Source organism: Diabrotica undecimpunctata, chromosome 2, assembly GCF_040954645.1.
Source record: "Diabrotica undecimpunctata isolate CICGRU chromosome 2, icDiaUnde3, whole genome shotgun sequence".
Classification (NCBI taxonomy): domain Eukaryota; kingdom Metazoa; phylum Arthropoda; class Insecta; order Coleoptera; family Chrysomelidae; genus Diabrotica; species Diabrotica undecimpunctata.
Genome location: NC_092804.1, coordinates 9519709 through 9532888, shown reverse-complemented (window position 1 = coordinate 9532888; position 13180 = coordinate 9519709). Strand labels below are relative to the sequence as shown.

At 32.2% G+C, this 13180-nt stretch overlaps 1 protein-coding gene across 3 annotated transcripts in view; it reads left to right on the top strand.

The window, feature by feature from the left end:
- Positions 1 to 2774: 2774 nt before the first annotated feature.
- Positions 2775 to 13180, top strand: part of LOC140434153 (ABC transporter G family member 23-like) — a 48020-nt gene continuing 37614 nt past the window's right edge. The window contains exons 1-2 of one of the 3 annotated variants that reach the window (XM_072522209.1): positions 2775 to 2980; positions 12158 to 12265. In XM_072522209.1, coding sequence (XP_072378310.1) covers positions 12165 to 12265 — 101 coding nt within the window. In that variant the 5' untranslated portion in view covers positions 2775 to 2980; positions 12158 to 12164. Of the gene's footprint in view, positions 2981 to 7285; positions 7305 to 12157; positions 12266 to 13180 lie in introns of those variants that run through there. The other 2 variants (XM_072522210.1, XM_072522211.1) reach the window with 2 other exon arrangements.

Below are 13180 nucleotides of genomic sequence, written 5' to 3'. Positions count from 1 at the left end.
GGCGCAACCATAGACTCAGATCATTGCCTAGTGATCTCAACATTGACGGCTAGAATTTCAAACACCAGTAAAAAAAAAATAAAAATAGATAGAAAAAAATGGAATGCTGCGTCAGGGAGACCCCCTCTTCTATATAGTGTTTAATCTGGTTCTGGAAAAAGTAATATGTATGTCACAAATCACAACCACTGGTTCAATATATGTATAATAAATCAGTATAAATCCTGGCCTATGCTGATGATATCAATATTGTTGGGAGAACGGAAAACGCTGTACGAGAGGCGCGTGTAGCATTAAAAGACTTTAATAATAAACAATCTCCAGCTGACTGTCCAAAAAAAAAACGATTAGAAACCAGATTGACTACATCATAATCAACAAACGATTTCAGAATTCCGTAAAATCCGCAAAAACAAATCAGGGAGCAGATGTTCCATCAGACCATAATCTTTTACTAGGACTCATGAAAAAGTTCCAAACTCCACATGAAAAAAGTCCATAAAAGAAAAGCACAAAAACGTCCGGACATCCAGAAGTTGAAAGATAAAACCACAAGAGAAGAAGTCAAAGAGAAGATCAACAACAAAATAAACAACATGGTAATCTCAGATATTAATAAAGAAAACATAAGTGTGGATGATATGTGGATTAAAATCAAAAATATTTGTAATTCAGTGGTAGATAATAAACTTAAACCAGAAAACAATATAAAGAAACAGTCATCGATGAGTCAAGAAATTTTAGAGCTAATGGAAGAACGAAGAAAACACAGAAATAAGAATGAGAAAAGGTACAAAGAAATAAACAAAATCATTAAAAAAAGATTAAAGAAGCAAAAGAATCATGGCTACAAGATCAATGCATAGAAATAGAATCTCTAGAACAGAAACATGACATTTTTAATCTACATAAAAAGATCAAAAACTTAACGGGAGGAAACGGATCACGAAGTCATAACTTAATACTAGACGAGCACAACAATGGGCTCTACGAAAATGAGAGAATACTTGAGAGATGGCAATATATGGAAGAATTATTCAAGGAAGAGCAAGAGACAGAAGTCAATGTTTCTGGATATTCAGGTCCAGAAATAACGCTCAGTGAAGTAACATATGCAATAAAAAGACTAAAAACCAATAAATATTGAGAGTATTTGAAAACAACCAACTCAAACTCCTAACGAGTCTACTGAACAAAATCTATGAAACTGCAGAATTCCCTACAGATTGGCTAGTTTCCACCTTCATCCCTCTCCCCAAAAAGGCAAATTCCACCAGATGCTCTGATTACAGAATTATAAGCTTAATGAGCCATGCACTCAAAATACTTCTTTCTGTTATTCACTCACACATATATAGAAAACTTGAAGAAAACATTAGCAGTGTTCAGTTTGGGTTTAAAAGCAGACTGGGAACGCGAGAGGCCCTATTTTCCATACAAGTATTAATACAAAGAGCTCGAGACGCGAATTGCGAAGTCTACGCATGCTTTATAGACTTTGAAAATGCATTTGACAAGGGTAACATCAAAAATTATTTCAGATACTGAAAGAATCTAGTATTGATGACAAAGATTTACGCCTAATTAAAAATTTATACTTACAGCAAAGGGCAACTGTACGAGTAGACAATGAAACCTCACAAGAATTCACGATAAAACAGGGAGTACGTCAGGACTGCATTTTATCACCGACGTTGTTCAATACTTACTTGGAAATGCTGTTCAGGGAAGCTATTGATTGTTTAAGAGAAGGTATAAAAATCAATGGTGAAATCATAAACAATTTAGGATATGCGGACGATACGGTTTTGATTGCTGATAATGAGGAGGATCTGCAAACAATAATAGACCGTGCAGGGGAAGCCTGTGACAGATACGGCATGAAATTAAACAGTAAGAAGACCAAAATTCTTGTAGTAAGTGAAAACGACGTTATACAGCACCAATGCATAGCTAATAATGAACTCTTAAAAATAATCGACAAAATTACATACTACCTTGGATGCAGCCTAAATAAGGAATGGGACCACTCACAGGAAATAAGATGTATAGAAAAGGCGAGAGCTATCTTCAATCGCCTCAGGAAGATTTTATCTAATATGCATCTGAACATTGATATAAGAACACGAGTCTTGAGATGCTATGTATTTTCTACATGTGAATGACAATGGAGTGTGGAGAAGACGATACAACTTCAAACTTTATAGAATGTACCAGGAACCTGATATCGTGAAACATATTAAGATATGACGTCTGAGGTGGATAGGGCATGTAATGCGGATGGAACAAAATGACCCAGCTAGAAAAACATAGACCTTGATAGACCCATTGGTCAGAGAAGAAGAGGAAGACCCAAATCAAAGTTTCTTGATAATATAGATGAAGACATGACAAATATGGGAATACGTGCTTGGCGGAGAAAGGTGATGAATCAGGATGACTGGAGAGCAATTCTTGAGCAGGATAGGACCCACGAAAGTATTGTAAAGCCAGAATGATGATGATGATACACAGACATAGAAGACAAAAGAATGGGAAATAATTGATTTTTGTCACTTTTTACTGCTGTAAATTAATAAAATTACAGGTATGACATTTTCTAACCCCTCACTACATGAAGTATTAATTAATATTATTAAAAATTAATGAGCAACTGGTTTGATTGAATTATTAGTAATAAAGTGGTTCAAGACTAACGGTTTTACCGTAATTTTCACTGAGGTAAAGGCCACGAACCTTGCCATGCGTCTCAAGCTCAATACTCCAATTATCATTGTATCGTTGAAAACACCAAAAGTTATTAATTCACAGAAACCGGTACTTCGCCAACGTTTTTTTTATAATAACCTCGCGACGGTGTAGCCAAAGAAGTCGCTGAAAAGTACAAGGCGGCTCTTCGAAGTTGAATTTTAAACCCAACGGTAGTGCAGACAGTTTTAGTTAGTACTACAGTGTGTTTTAAAAGTTTGTGCTCTATCACGTAAGTAAAATATTAATTGCCAATGTATTCAACTTTTATTTATTATTTCTGCTAATTCATACATGTTCTGAACGACACAAAAATAAATCCTGTGTAAATAAATGTAAGATCCTGTGATATTTGAGGAATATAGCAATTCCGTATAGTGCATATTTTGATAATTTTTTTTATTTCGAAATATGTGTCTCGACTACTAATGATCATTGACACAGTTACAATTTACATTTGCATTAATATTTTTAATACTTTTACATTGGGTATTGGGTATATTTTAATACTTGATAGGGTGAGAAACGAAGATATTCGGAGAGAAATGGAAATCGACCTAGACATAATAGACACAATCGAAGCCAAAAGACTTAACTGGTATGGACACCTTCAGAGAATGCTTGAAAATGGCCAAAAAAAAAATAGAAGAATGGACTCCGCCAACTAGAAGAAAACGAGGTAGACCAAGACGATCCTGGAGAGACGATGTCGACGATGCAATGACCGCCAGAGATCTAACAACTGAAGATTGCTTCGACAGAAAACGCTGGAAATTAGGATGCGAGAAGCGGCGCCAGCTGTAGAAGACTCGCTTGTTATATATACATTGGGTACAATTTTATTTACAATATCTACACTTTGTGGAATACGTTTTTTTTTTAAATTGTATAACGTGTTTTTTACAAAGTTTAATCATCATCATCATCATTTTGGCTTTACACCAACCCTGCGTCCTAGCCTCCTCAAGAATTTCTCTCCAGTCGTCCCTATCCATCGCCTTCCTCCGCCAAGCTCGTATTCCCATATTTCTCATGTTTTTATCAATGTTATCTGTTGTTCTGGGTCTACTTCTTCTTCTCTGACCAATGGGTCTATCAAGGAGCGTTTTTCTAGCTGGGTCATTTTGTTCCATCCGCATTACATGCTCTATCCACCTCAAACGTCCTATCTTAATCCTAATATGTTTTACTTTTATCTGGTTTCTGGTATATTCTATAGAGTTTGAAGTTGTATTGTCTTCTGCACACTCCATTGTCATTCACTGCTCCATAGATTCGCCTTAGTACTTTTCTTTTAAAACATCCTAACATGTTTTCATTATTTTTTGTTAAGTCTCTGTTTTGTTGAGTCTAAGTCTCTGAACCATATCTTAGGACTGGGCATACTATTGCTTTGTAGTTTTACTTTTGTATTTCTCGATATAATTGTGGATATAAAAAGGAGATTGAGCCCAAAACAACATCTGTTGGCCGTGCAAATTCTGCGATTTATCTCTGCAGTAGTATTATTTTCAGTGTTAAGGAGCGCTCCCAGGTATAAAAATTCGTTCACCGCTTCGATGACATCGTTTTCTATAACAAGTGGTCATAGGATTTGTGGTTGCGTGCTTATTTTCATATACTTCGTTTTGTTGGTGTTTATTATTAAACCCATTTTTGTAGCTGATTCTTTTAATGCTACACACGCCTTTCGTACAGCGTTTTCTGTGCTCCCAATAATATTGATATCATCAGCATAGGCCAAGATTTGCACTAATTTATTGTATATTGAACCAGTGGTTGTGATTTGTGACATACGTATTACTTGTTCCAGACCCAGATTAAACAGTATACAGGAAAGAGGGTCTCCCTGTCGCAGCTCGTTATTTGTTTTAAAAGGTTCAGACAGTTCCCCCTGAATTCGTACTATATATTCAACTTTTTTAGAGTTAGTTTTGTTAAATTTACCAACTGATTTAGAATTTTTAGCTCTTCTATTGCTTTGAACATTTCTCTTCTATTCACAGAGTCGTAGGCTGCTTTGTAGTTTATAAATATGTGATGAGTATCAATGCCGTATTCCGTTTTCCAAAGATACCGAACTCATTATCAAAAACACGTGGTATAAACTTCTATAAACAGAAAATCCAAGAAGCTAAGGAACTGTGGCTATCAGAAAAGTGTGAAGAAATAGAAAGGTTAGATAAAAAACATGACAGTTTTAACATAAACCTGAAAATCAAAGAGACAGCTGGCATATACAAGAAGAATGGTATCGAAAATATCATGGATAAAAATAACAAGATATTAACGGAATGTACAGATAAAATAAACAGATGGGAAGAATACATAAATGAGCTATTCGAAGACGACGAGAAAATGGAGGTCATTGAACCAAGAGGAAGAAATGGGCCACCAATCACCAAAGACGAAAGTGAGAAAGCGCTAAAACGTATAAAAAATGAGAAGGCCATGGGACCAGATGAAATACCTACAGAAATCTTAAGAATATTAACAAAAAATTAGATGATTATAGATGATATACACTAATAGAATTATTTAATGACATTTATTATACGGGAGAGATTCCGAAAGAATGGTTAATATCAATATTTATTCCAATACCCAAAAAAATGAAACGCAATGAAGTGTGAGGAGCACAAGACAATTAGCTTGATGAACCATATTCTAAAATTGTTCTTACGAGTGATACACGAACGTATCTATAAAAAGCTAGATGATAGAATCGCTGAAAACCAATTTTGATTCAGAAAATGCTTTGACACCACAGAAGCATTATTTACTGTACAAACACTAATCGAACGATGTTGAGAACACATAATTAGATGACGAAGACGTGAGAATCATTGCCAATCTATACCGATATCAGAAAGCCATAATACGAATAGACCAACAAAAATCAAAAGAAATACCTATAAATCGTGGAGTAAGACAAGGATGTATGCTTTCTCTTTTACTTTTTAATATGTATTCAGAAGAATTGTTTAAAGAGGCATTAGAAGACGTAAATGAAGGCATATTTATTAACGGAGCACTTCTGAATAATCTTAGATACGCAGATGACACAATACTCTTTGCGGACAGCAGAGAAGGACTACAGATCTTGGTTGATCGCATTACCTAATACTGCGAAAGGTATGGAATGGCACTAAATACAAATAAAACAAAAATCATGGTGGAAAGCAAGAACAAGATTGAGGAAGACGGTGTTTATGCTAAAGGAAAACTTTTAGGCAGGGTGAACAGATATCAGTACTTCGGTTGCGAACTAAATGAAGAATTGGATAGAAGCACGGAAATAAAACGGCGTATTGAGACAGCTAGAAGTGCTTTTAATAAGATAAAAACAATATTATGCAATGGAAAACTCAACATCGAAATTAGAACTAGAGTATTGAGATGCTACGTGTTCTCTGTCCTGTTGTATGGAGTTGAGGCCTGGACGGTTACAGAAGCGACAGAGAAAAAACTCATTAACTATGAAATGTGGTGTTATCGAAGATTATGGAGAATATCTTGGACACAGCACATAAAAAATGCGGAAACGCTACGAAAAATGAAAAATGATAAAGAAATACTCAACACTATAAAGAAAAGAGAAATGAGCTACTTTGGTCACATACTAAGAAAAGAGAAATACGAATTAATGCGGCTAGTCATACAAGTAAAGGTGGAAGGCAAAAGAGGGCCAGGGAGAAGACGCAGGTCCTGGCTGAAGAATCTGAGACAATGGAGTAGGAAACCGTCAATAGAACTTTTCAGAACGGCTGCAGATAGAGTCAAATGGGCCATGATGATCGCCAATGTCCTTAGGGATGGGGCACGTTAAGAAGAATATGCAAGAGAATCGTGAGCCACGATCAAAATATAAAGCAAAGAGACCTGTTTAGAAAAGTAAAATACAAAACAAGATACCCTCAAGTCTGCTTAAGCTACTAAATACCACAGGGAAGTCTTGAGAACAAACAGGGAAAATATAGCTAAGACGTAGCGAATAGAAATCGTCAGAGAGAGAGAGAGAGAAAGAGAGAGAGAGAGAGAGAGAGAGAGAGAGAGAGAGAGAGAGAGAAATGTATGAAGGGGACTAGATACGAGATCACAACGGAAGAAGAAGAAGAAAAAGAAAGACGGAAAGATAATAAAGATGATAAAAGAATAAAAAATATTATCTGTCATAGATATATTTATTACATAATTCCATTAATCTTCTTTATTTATTAATTTAGTTTCCAGGTCTCCTTTTTAATCAGCGACTGAATAACTTTATTGGAGTTTTAAAATTGGCATTTAATTAAAAATATTATTCCTCTGTAGTTTACTTATTTTTTATATTTCATATCTACATATTTGGATAACACATCTACGCATGTTCACCTTCGATATAAATGCTAATAAAAACAATAAATAATGTTGTACCGGGGACGACAAAACTGGTTTTTGACCAAAAAACAAACACTAATAAAACAATGAACTTGAATATAAAAAATATTTTGTGTGAGCCAAGAATTTGTGGAGTTTTGAATAATACATTACTTTTGATGATTAAACCTCATTTGGTATGCAAAAATTATTTTTTATCGCAATATTAATTTTATCGCAATTTCAAATGGAATTTGTTCACTATTTTTGAGTTAAGATATTACTTATTTGTTAGTGGAACTGATATAGTTCTTTGGGTGTGTCGAAACTGCTTGCGGAGTCAATTAAACATCAGTAAACTTCACATTTAAAAGGGTGTATTGAAGACTATATATATATATATATATATATATATATATATATATATATATATATATATATATATATTGATATGATATAGGAGAAAGAAAGATATTGTTTAAAAAATTAATTTATAAGTTATATACTAGATAATTTTAGATATAACAAGTATTTGGTTATTTTAAGAAGTTATATACTAGAGAATTTAATAAAAATATATTTATGTGAGGGCATTTTTAATAAATTAGCATATAATATGTGTAAAAAGTTGTATTTTAATGTTGTAAATATATTTAAGTGAGCCATGTGCATAGGCAACCAACTATACAGTAAATTGACAGACAGAAATTAATCATAATACGAATATAAAGTGGGGTTATAATAATAATGTTAGTTTAAAATGTTTAATTTATATATATTTAATGATTTAAATGTTTATTCTGATCTGAAAAGCCTAAATGTCAACAAAATTATTAATAGAAAAGAATGGAATTCTCTGGATCACCGGAGATGGCCATGTTTGCGAAATGGTTTGTTCCAGAAAATTCAGACAAGTATTTAATAGAACAAATGGAACATGATTTATTGCCAGATGATTCTAGAACAGAAAAAAAGATATAAATACCCGGTGATTTGGATTAGAAGGGATCAGTTATGAGTTACAGTTACTGTGAGTCCAGTTTATTATGAAAGTTAGTAGACACATTTAGTTAGTGAAGTAAATTGTTCAGAATTTTCAAGAAGTCAGTCAGAAAAGTTTAGTAAGAAATATGAAAGTTAGTTGGAGTCAGTGAATCAGTTACAAATAGTCCAATTGTTTAATATAGTAAGTTAAATGAAGATTAAAAATTATGCATATATTTTAATGCACATTTATAATTATACACAAATAATTATTGAAGATTAAAAAGGTATATTGGAAGAAATTAAAATTATATTATGATTGGAGATTAGTATAAATCAACTTATAATAATTGGATATTGGTATATTGAAAAGAAGAACAAATATAAATGCTGTTTTGCTGGTTTGCTTGGTGGTGTATAAATGCTGGTGAAGAAAAATATATCTTAAATTGGTAGAAGCTGATAAGTGGAAAAAGTAATTTCACAAAAACAAGGATAACCGAAGTACGAAGACATTCAGTGGTGATTAGAATATATATAGTGGAAAACAGTTCATTTAGGCATTCTGTGAAAGAAAGGTACAAAATTTTGTTAATATAATTTAGTTAGTGTCATAACAATTTCAATTTTGAAGATAGTTTGTTTAAATTTAACATTGTCTATAGAATTTAATTAGTTTTATAAGAATATAAATTTAAAGATAGTTTATTTTAAATTTACATTGGCTAGGTTAGATATATATGTGTGTTTCATAATAGTTATAATAAAGATAATTTAAAAAAGTACTTACAAACTAATTCTTTGAGAACCGCGATAAAAACCCTATATTATTAAAAATACTCATTGCTCATCATTCAAACAAAAAACACATCATAAACAATATATATATATATATATATATATATATATATATATATATATATATATATATATATATATATATATATATATATATATATATATATATATATATATATATATATATATATATATATATATATATATATATATATATATATATATATATATATATATATATAAAGGAGGCATTTCAAATCATACAAATTTTACTATTTTTAGATGACGCGAAAAACTGGGGTTTGTTCAAAAAATATTCCCGTGAGATATTTTTGCATAATCATATTCGTGAGATACCCTAAAATAAGGTTTCAGAAGTCGTCCATGAAAAAATATTAATCAAATGCGTATTATAATTAGTATTTTAAAAATGATAAGGATATAATTACTTCTGAACAAATATACTATAAATAAATATAAGGTTGAATGCTCGAATAAATGAACTTTGATCAGATAAAAGGCATATATCGAGCACAGTTTAATTTAATCTTGCCCAAGTACTTTCGATCCCTAGATCATCTTCAGGGGCATTTCGTCAATTGCGGCCTATCCGACAAGAACAAAATGTCATAAACATATAAATGTACATCACACTACACTACAAAAGGACAAACAAACACTTTAAAATTATTTAAGAAAGGCTACATTACTTGCAGAAGCCGGAGACAGAATGGCTTGGTTAGATCGGGAGCCATTCATTCAAGTATTTAAAACTGCCAATATACATTTATAACTTACTTTACGAAGATCAAAATAAAAAACCAACAACTCGGATTATGTTGTAAATTTTCATTTTATTTTAAAATTTATGTTTTTTGCGTATATAACATATATTTAATAATATTAACTTGAGGTTTTTAAATATTTCAAAAATAAAAAAAAAAAATTCATAATTTGGATTCGAACTCACAACTACCAGCGTATGAACCAAACACGTAAAGGATTTGCCAATTAGACATGACACTAACAGATTTTAAAATTGACAGTTCTCGGCAACAGTGATTATTTTGAAAATACAAAAGCCTAAAATAATTATAAACGTTTAATTTTAAATAATACAAAACATATCACATAAATAATAATACTAATACATATTATATTATATATACAATATTATATAATATATAATATTAAATATATATACAAAGGGAACATTTTTATTCTCGAGAGAGAAAGAGAGAGAAAATATATCTTCTGTCTCTCTCTTACTCATTATCTTACATATGTAATGGTTTCACAGATTCACTCTCATGCAAATTTCCAACGCCGACCGTGCGTATAGAAGTATAACTTCAATAATAGCTAACCTGTATCGAAATCAACTAGCGATGCTCCGAATAGATGTAGAATATGCAGATCAGGTCAAAAGCTTAAGGGGAGTGAGACAGTGGTGCGTAATTTAACCACTGATATTCAGTCTATACTCGGAGCACATTTTTGAAGAGGCTCTAAAAGATATTGATGAAGGCATCTCAATAAATTAAGTCAAGCTCAAAAGCCTGCGGTATGCAGATGATACAATAGTGTTTTCCAATACCAAAATGCAAAACTTAATGAACAAAATAACAGAAACAAGTAGAACATATGGAGTGGATATAAACACAAGCAAAACCAAGTAAATGATCATCAGCAAGGAAAACATAACTGGAGCAAATCTGTATGTGAACTAAATGAGAATTGAATGTTTCTCACAGTAAAACTACATAGGAACTATAATCAATGAGTCGTGGGACAATACCCAAGAGATTAAATGTCGCATCGGAAAGTCAAAAAGTACATTCTTGACATGGCTCTGTGTTTAAGAGCCATGTCCTCAAAAATAAGGCTCTTTTAATGTTACGCGTACTTAATGCTTCTGTACGGAGTAGAAACGTGGACATTGAAGGCGGAAACTTTATCAAAACTTTAGGGTTTTGAGCTATAGTTATACAGAAGGATCCTGAAGATACCATGGAGAGACAAAGTCACCAATGCAGAAGTACTACGGAGGATGAACACAATCGCGGATTTGGTCAACATCGTGAAAGGCCGTAAGCTGCATTACTTGGGAAATATAATGAGAAATCAAGGCAGATATGAGCTACTTCTATGCATTTTGCAAAGTAAAATTGGAGGAAAAGGGCCCCAGAACAAAGAAGAATATCCTGGCTTGCTAAACTGAGAGCATGGTATAGAAAAACCTCAACACAGCTATTCCGTATAGCGACCAACAAAGTCATCATAGCCATAATGATCGCCAACTTTCGGAACGGACAGGCACCCTAAGAAGAAGAACTTATTTATTACAAAAATTTTACTTTTTAGTTTAATATCTCATTTATTTAATATTACTCAAAATGTTCACAGATTAGTTGTTTCCAGAAGTGATCGATCCCAATTTTTGCGCCCCGCGAAAGTTAGTTTGGGTTCCATGGCACCCGCGTAACCCGCCAATCATATGTAGAATACAATAATATAGATACCGATGAAAACCCAAAGTCCAATGGTTAAACTAGCCTTGTGACTTTTTTCTAAAGTGTAAATGGAAAATTTGTGTTAAGATAGCGAATAAACACAGAGGTGGCTTTGGAAACTAATAAATATATTATAGTTTGAGATTTAAAATCCATTTAAGTCGATTCAATATTTTGCGTTGCTTAATACTTAATACATATAGAAAGCGAAATAGAAACGCGGAAAGGGAACAAATGGAAGAGAAGCGAGCGTCCAGGAAGACAACAACTTTACTAACATATCAGCACAGAAAGATTCTTGTTTATCTTTTCTTCATTTTTCTCATTGAGAGAGATAACGAAATGATGGATGTGAATCAAATAAAGACAAAATGCGAAGTGCGACAAAAGGTTTAGAGTCTGAGAAGAGAGGTAAAGCAATTACCAACTAGAACAACTAAAATACATAAGTACGAACAAAAGCTCAATGTTATTAGAGTTAAAAATTTACTAATAATGATACAAACATAAGAAAACTGATAAAAACATTATAACTAAAACAATAAAAATACCGTTAAAATAAAAAATAAAAAATTGGAAAACTCTACCTACCCATATTATATAGATTTTAAGTAGAAAAACTTAAAAAAATATAAAAAACAGTCCTGTGCTTTAGGCTTGTTTACTAAAAGCAATATTCACATAAAAGAAAGCTTATATTAGTTACACATTTCATTATTCATAGATGACTTATTAAATTTATTAGTTTTTTTTAGAAACACAATGTACGACCATCTTGCTCTATATGCGAAGGATGTAGAAAAATCATTTGGCTCAAACAAAGTGCTAGACAAACTATGCATAAACGTTCAGAAAGGTTCCATGTAAGTAAATTTTAATAAATTGATGATCTTTATATGCGTTTTAATAGTAATGAATATTTTGAAAAATTTACATCAGTAAAAGTATATATTATATACAGTATGGTGGAAATGAAAGGAATAAATTCGTTATTTCGTAATCCGGAGACTTTAAGGAAAAATCCTGAAACCCGTCGATTTTTATTTTTAAATAAGCTATTATAAGAATACATTTTTATTTTTGACGTCATCTATGTGAGCGTGATGACGTCATTGCTAAAATTTTTGAATAGAAAGGGGGGTATTGTAATACATCATTTGAAAGGTCTTTTAAATACCTATTCAGCTATATCAATATGTCTAAGTAATTAAAGTTTGTAATTGTTTAAAAAAATAATTAAATTTTTATTATTACAATAAATATTTGTTAAGTATTATTCAACAAATACAACGAAACCTAAATTAAGTGCTCAAATTGTTTACCTTCAGCTAAAATACAATGAGAAAGGCGTGCCGCGAACTCTTCTCTAACATTCTCTAAAACTTCCGGAGTTATTTGAACAACCTCATTACGTATTCTTACTTTCAGTTCATTAATATTTTGTGGTCTATTTTGATACACCTTACTTTTTAAATATCCCCATAAAAAGAAATCAAGAGGAGTCAAATCAGGTGACCTAGGCGGCCATTCTATTGTTCCTCTTCGATCTATTCACCGATTTGGAAAGACGTTGTTTAAATAGTTGCGTACCTGTTAAGTTTTCTTCGAAAAAGTATGGTCCAATACACCTATTATCTATTATTCCCACCCAAACATTAATTTTCTCTGGGTATTGAGTACGGTACTCTTGCATCCAGTGTGGATTTTCCGTAGCCCAGTACCGATAAGTTTGACGATTGACATGACCGTTTAGTAGAAATGTAGCTTCATCAGAAAAA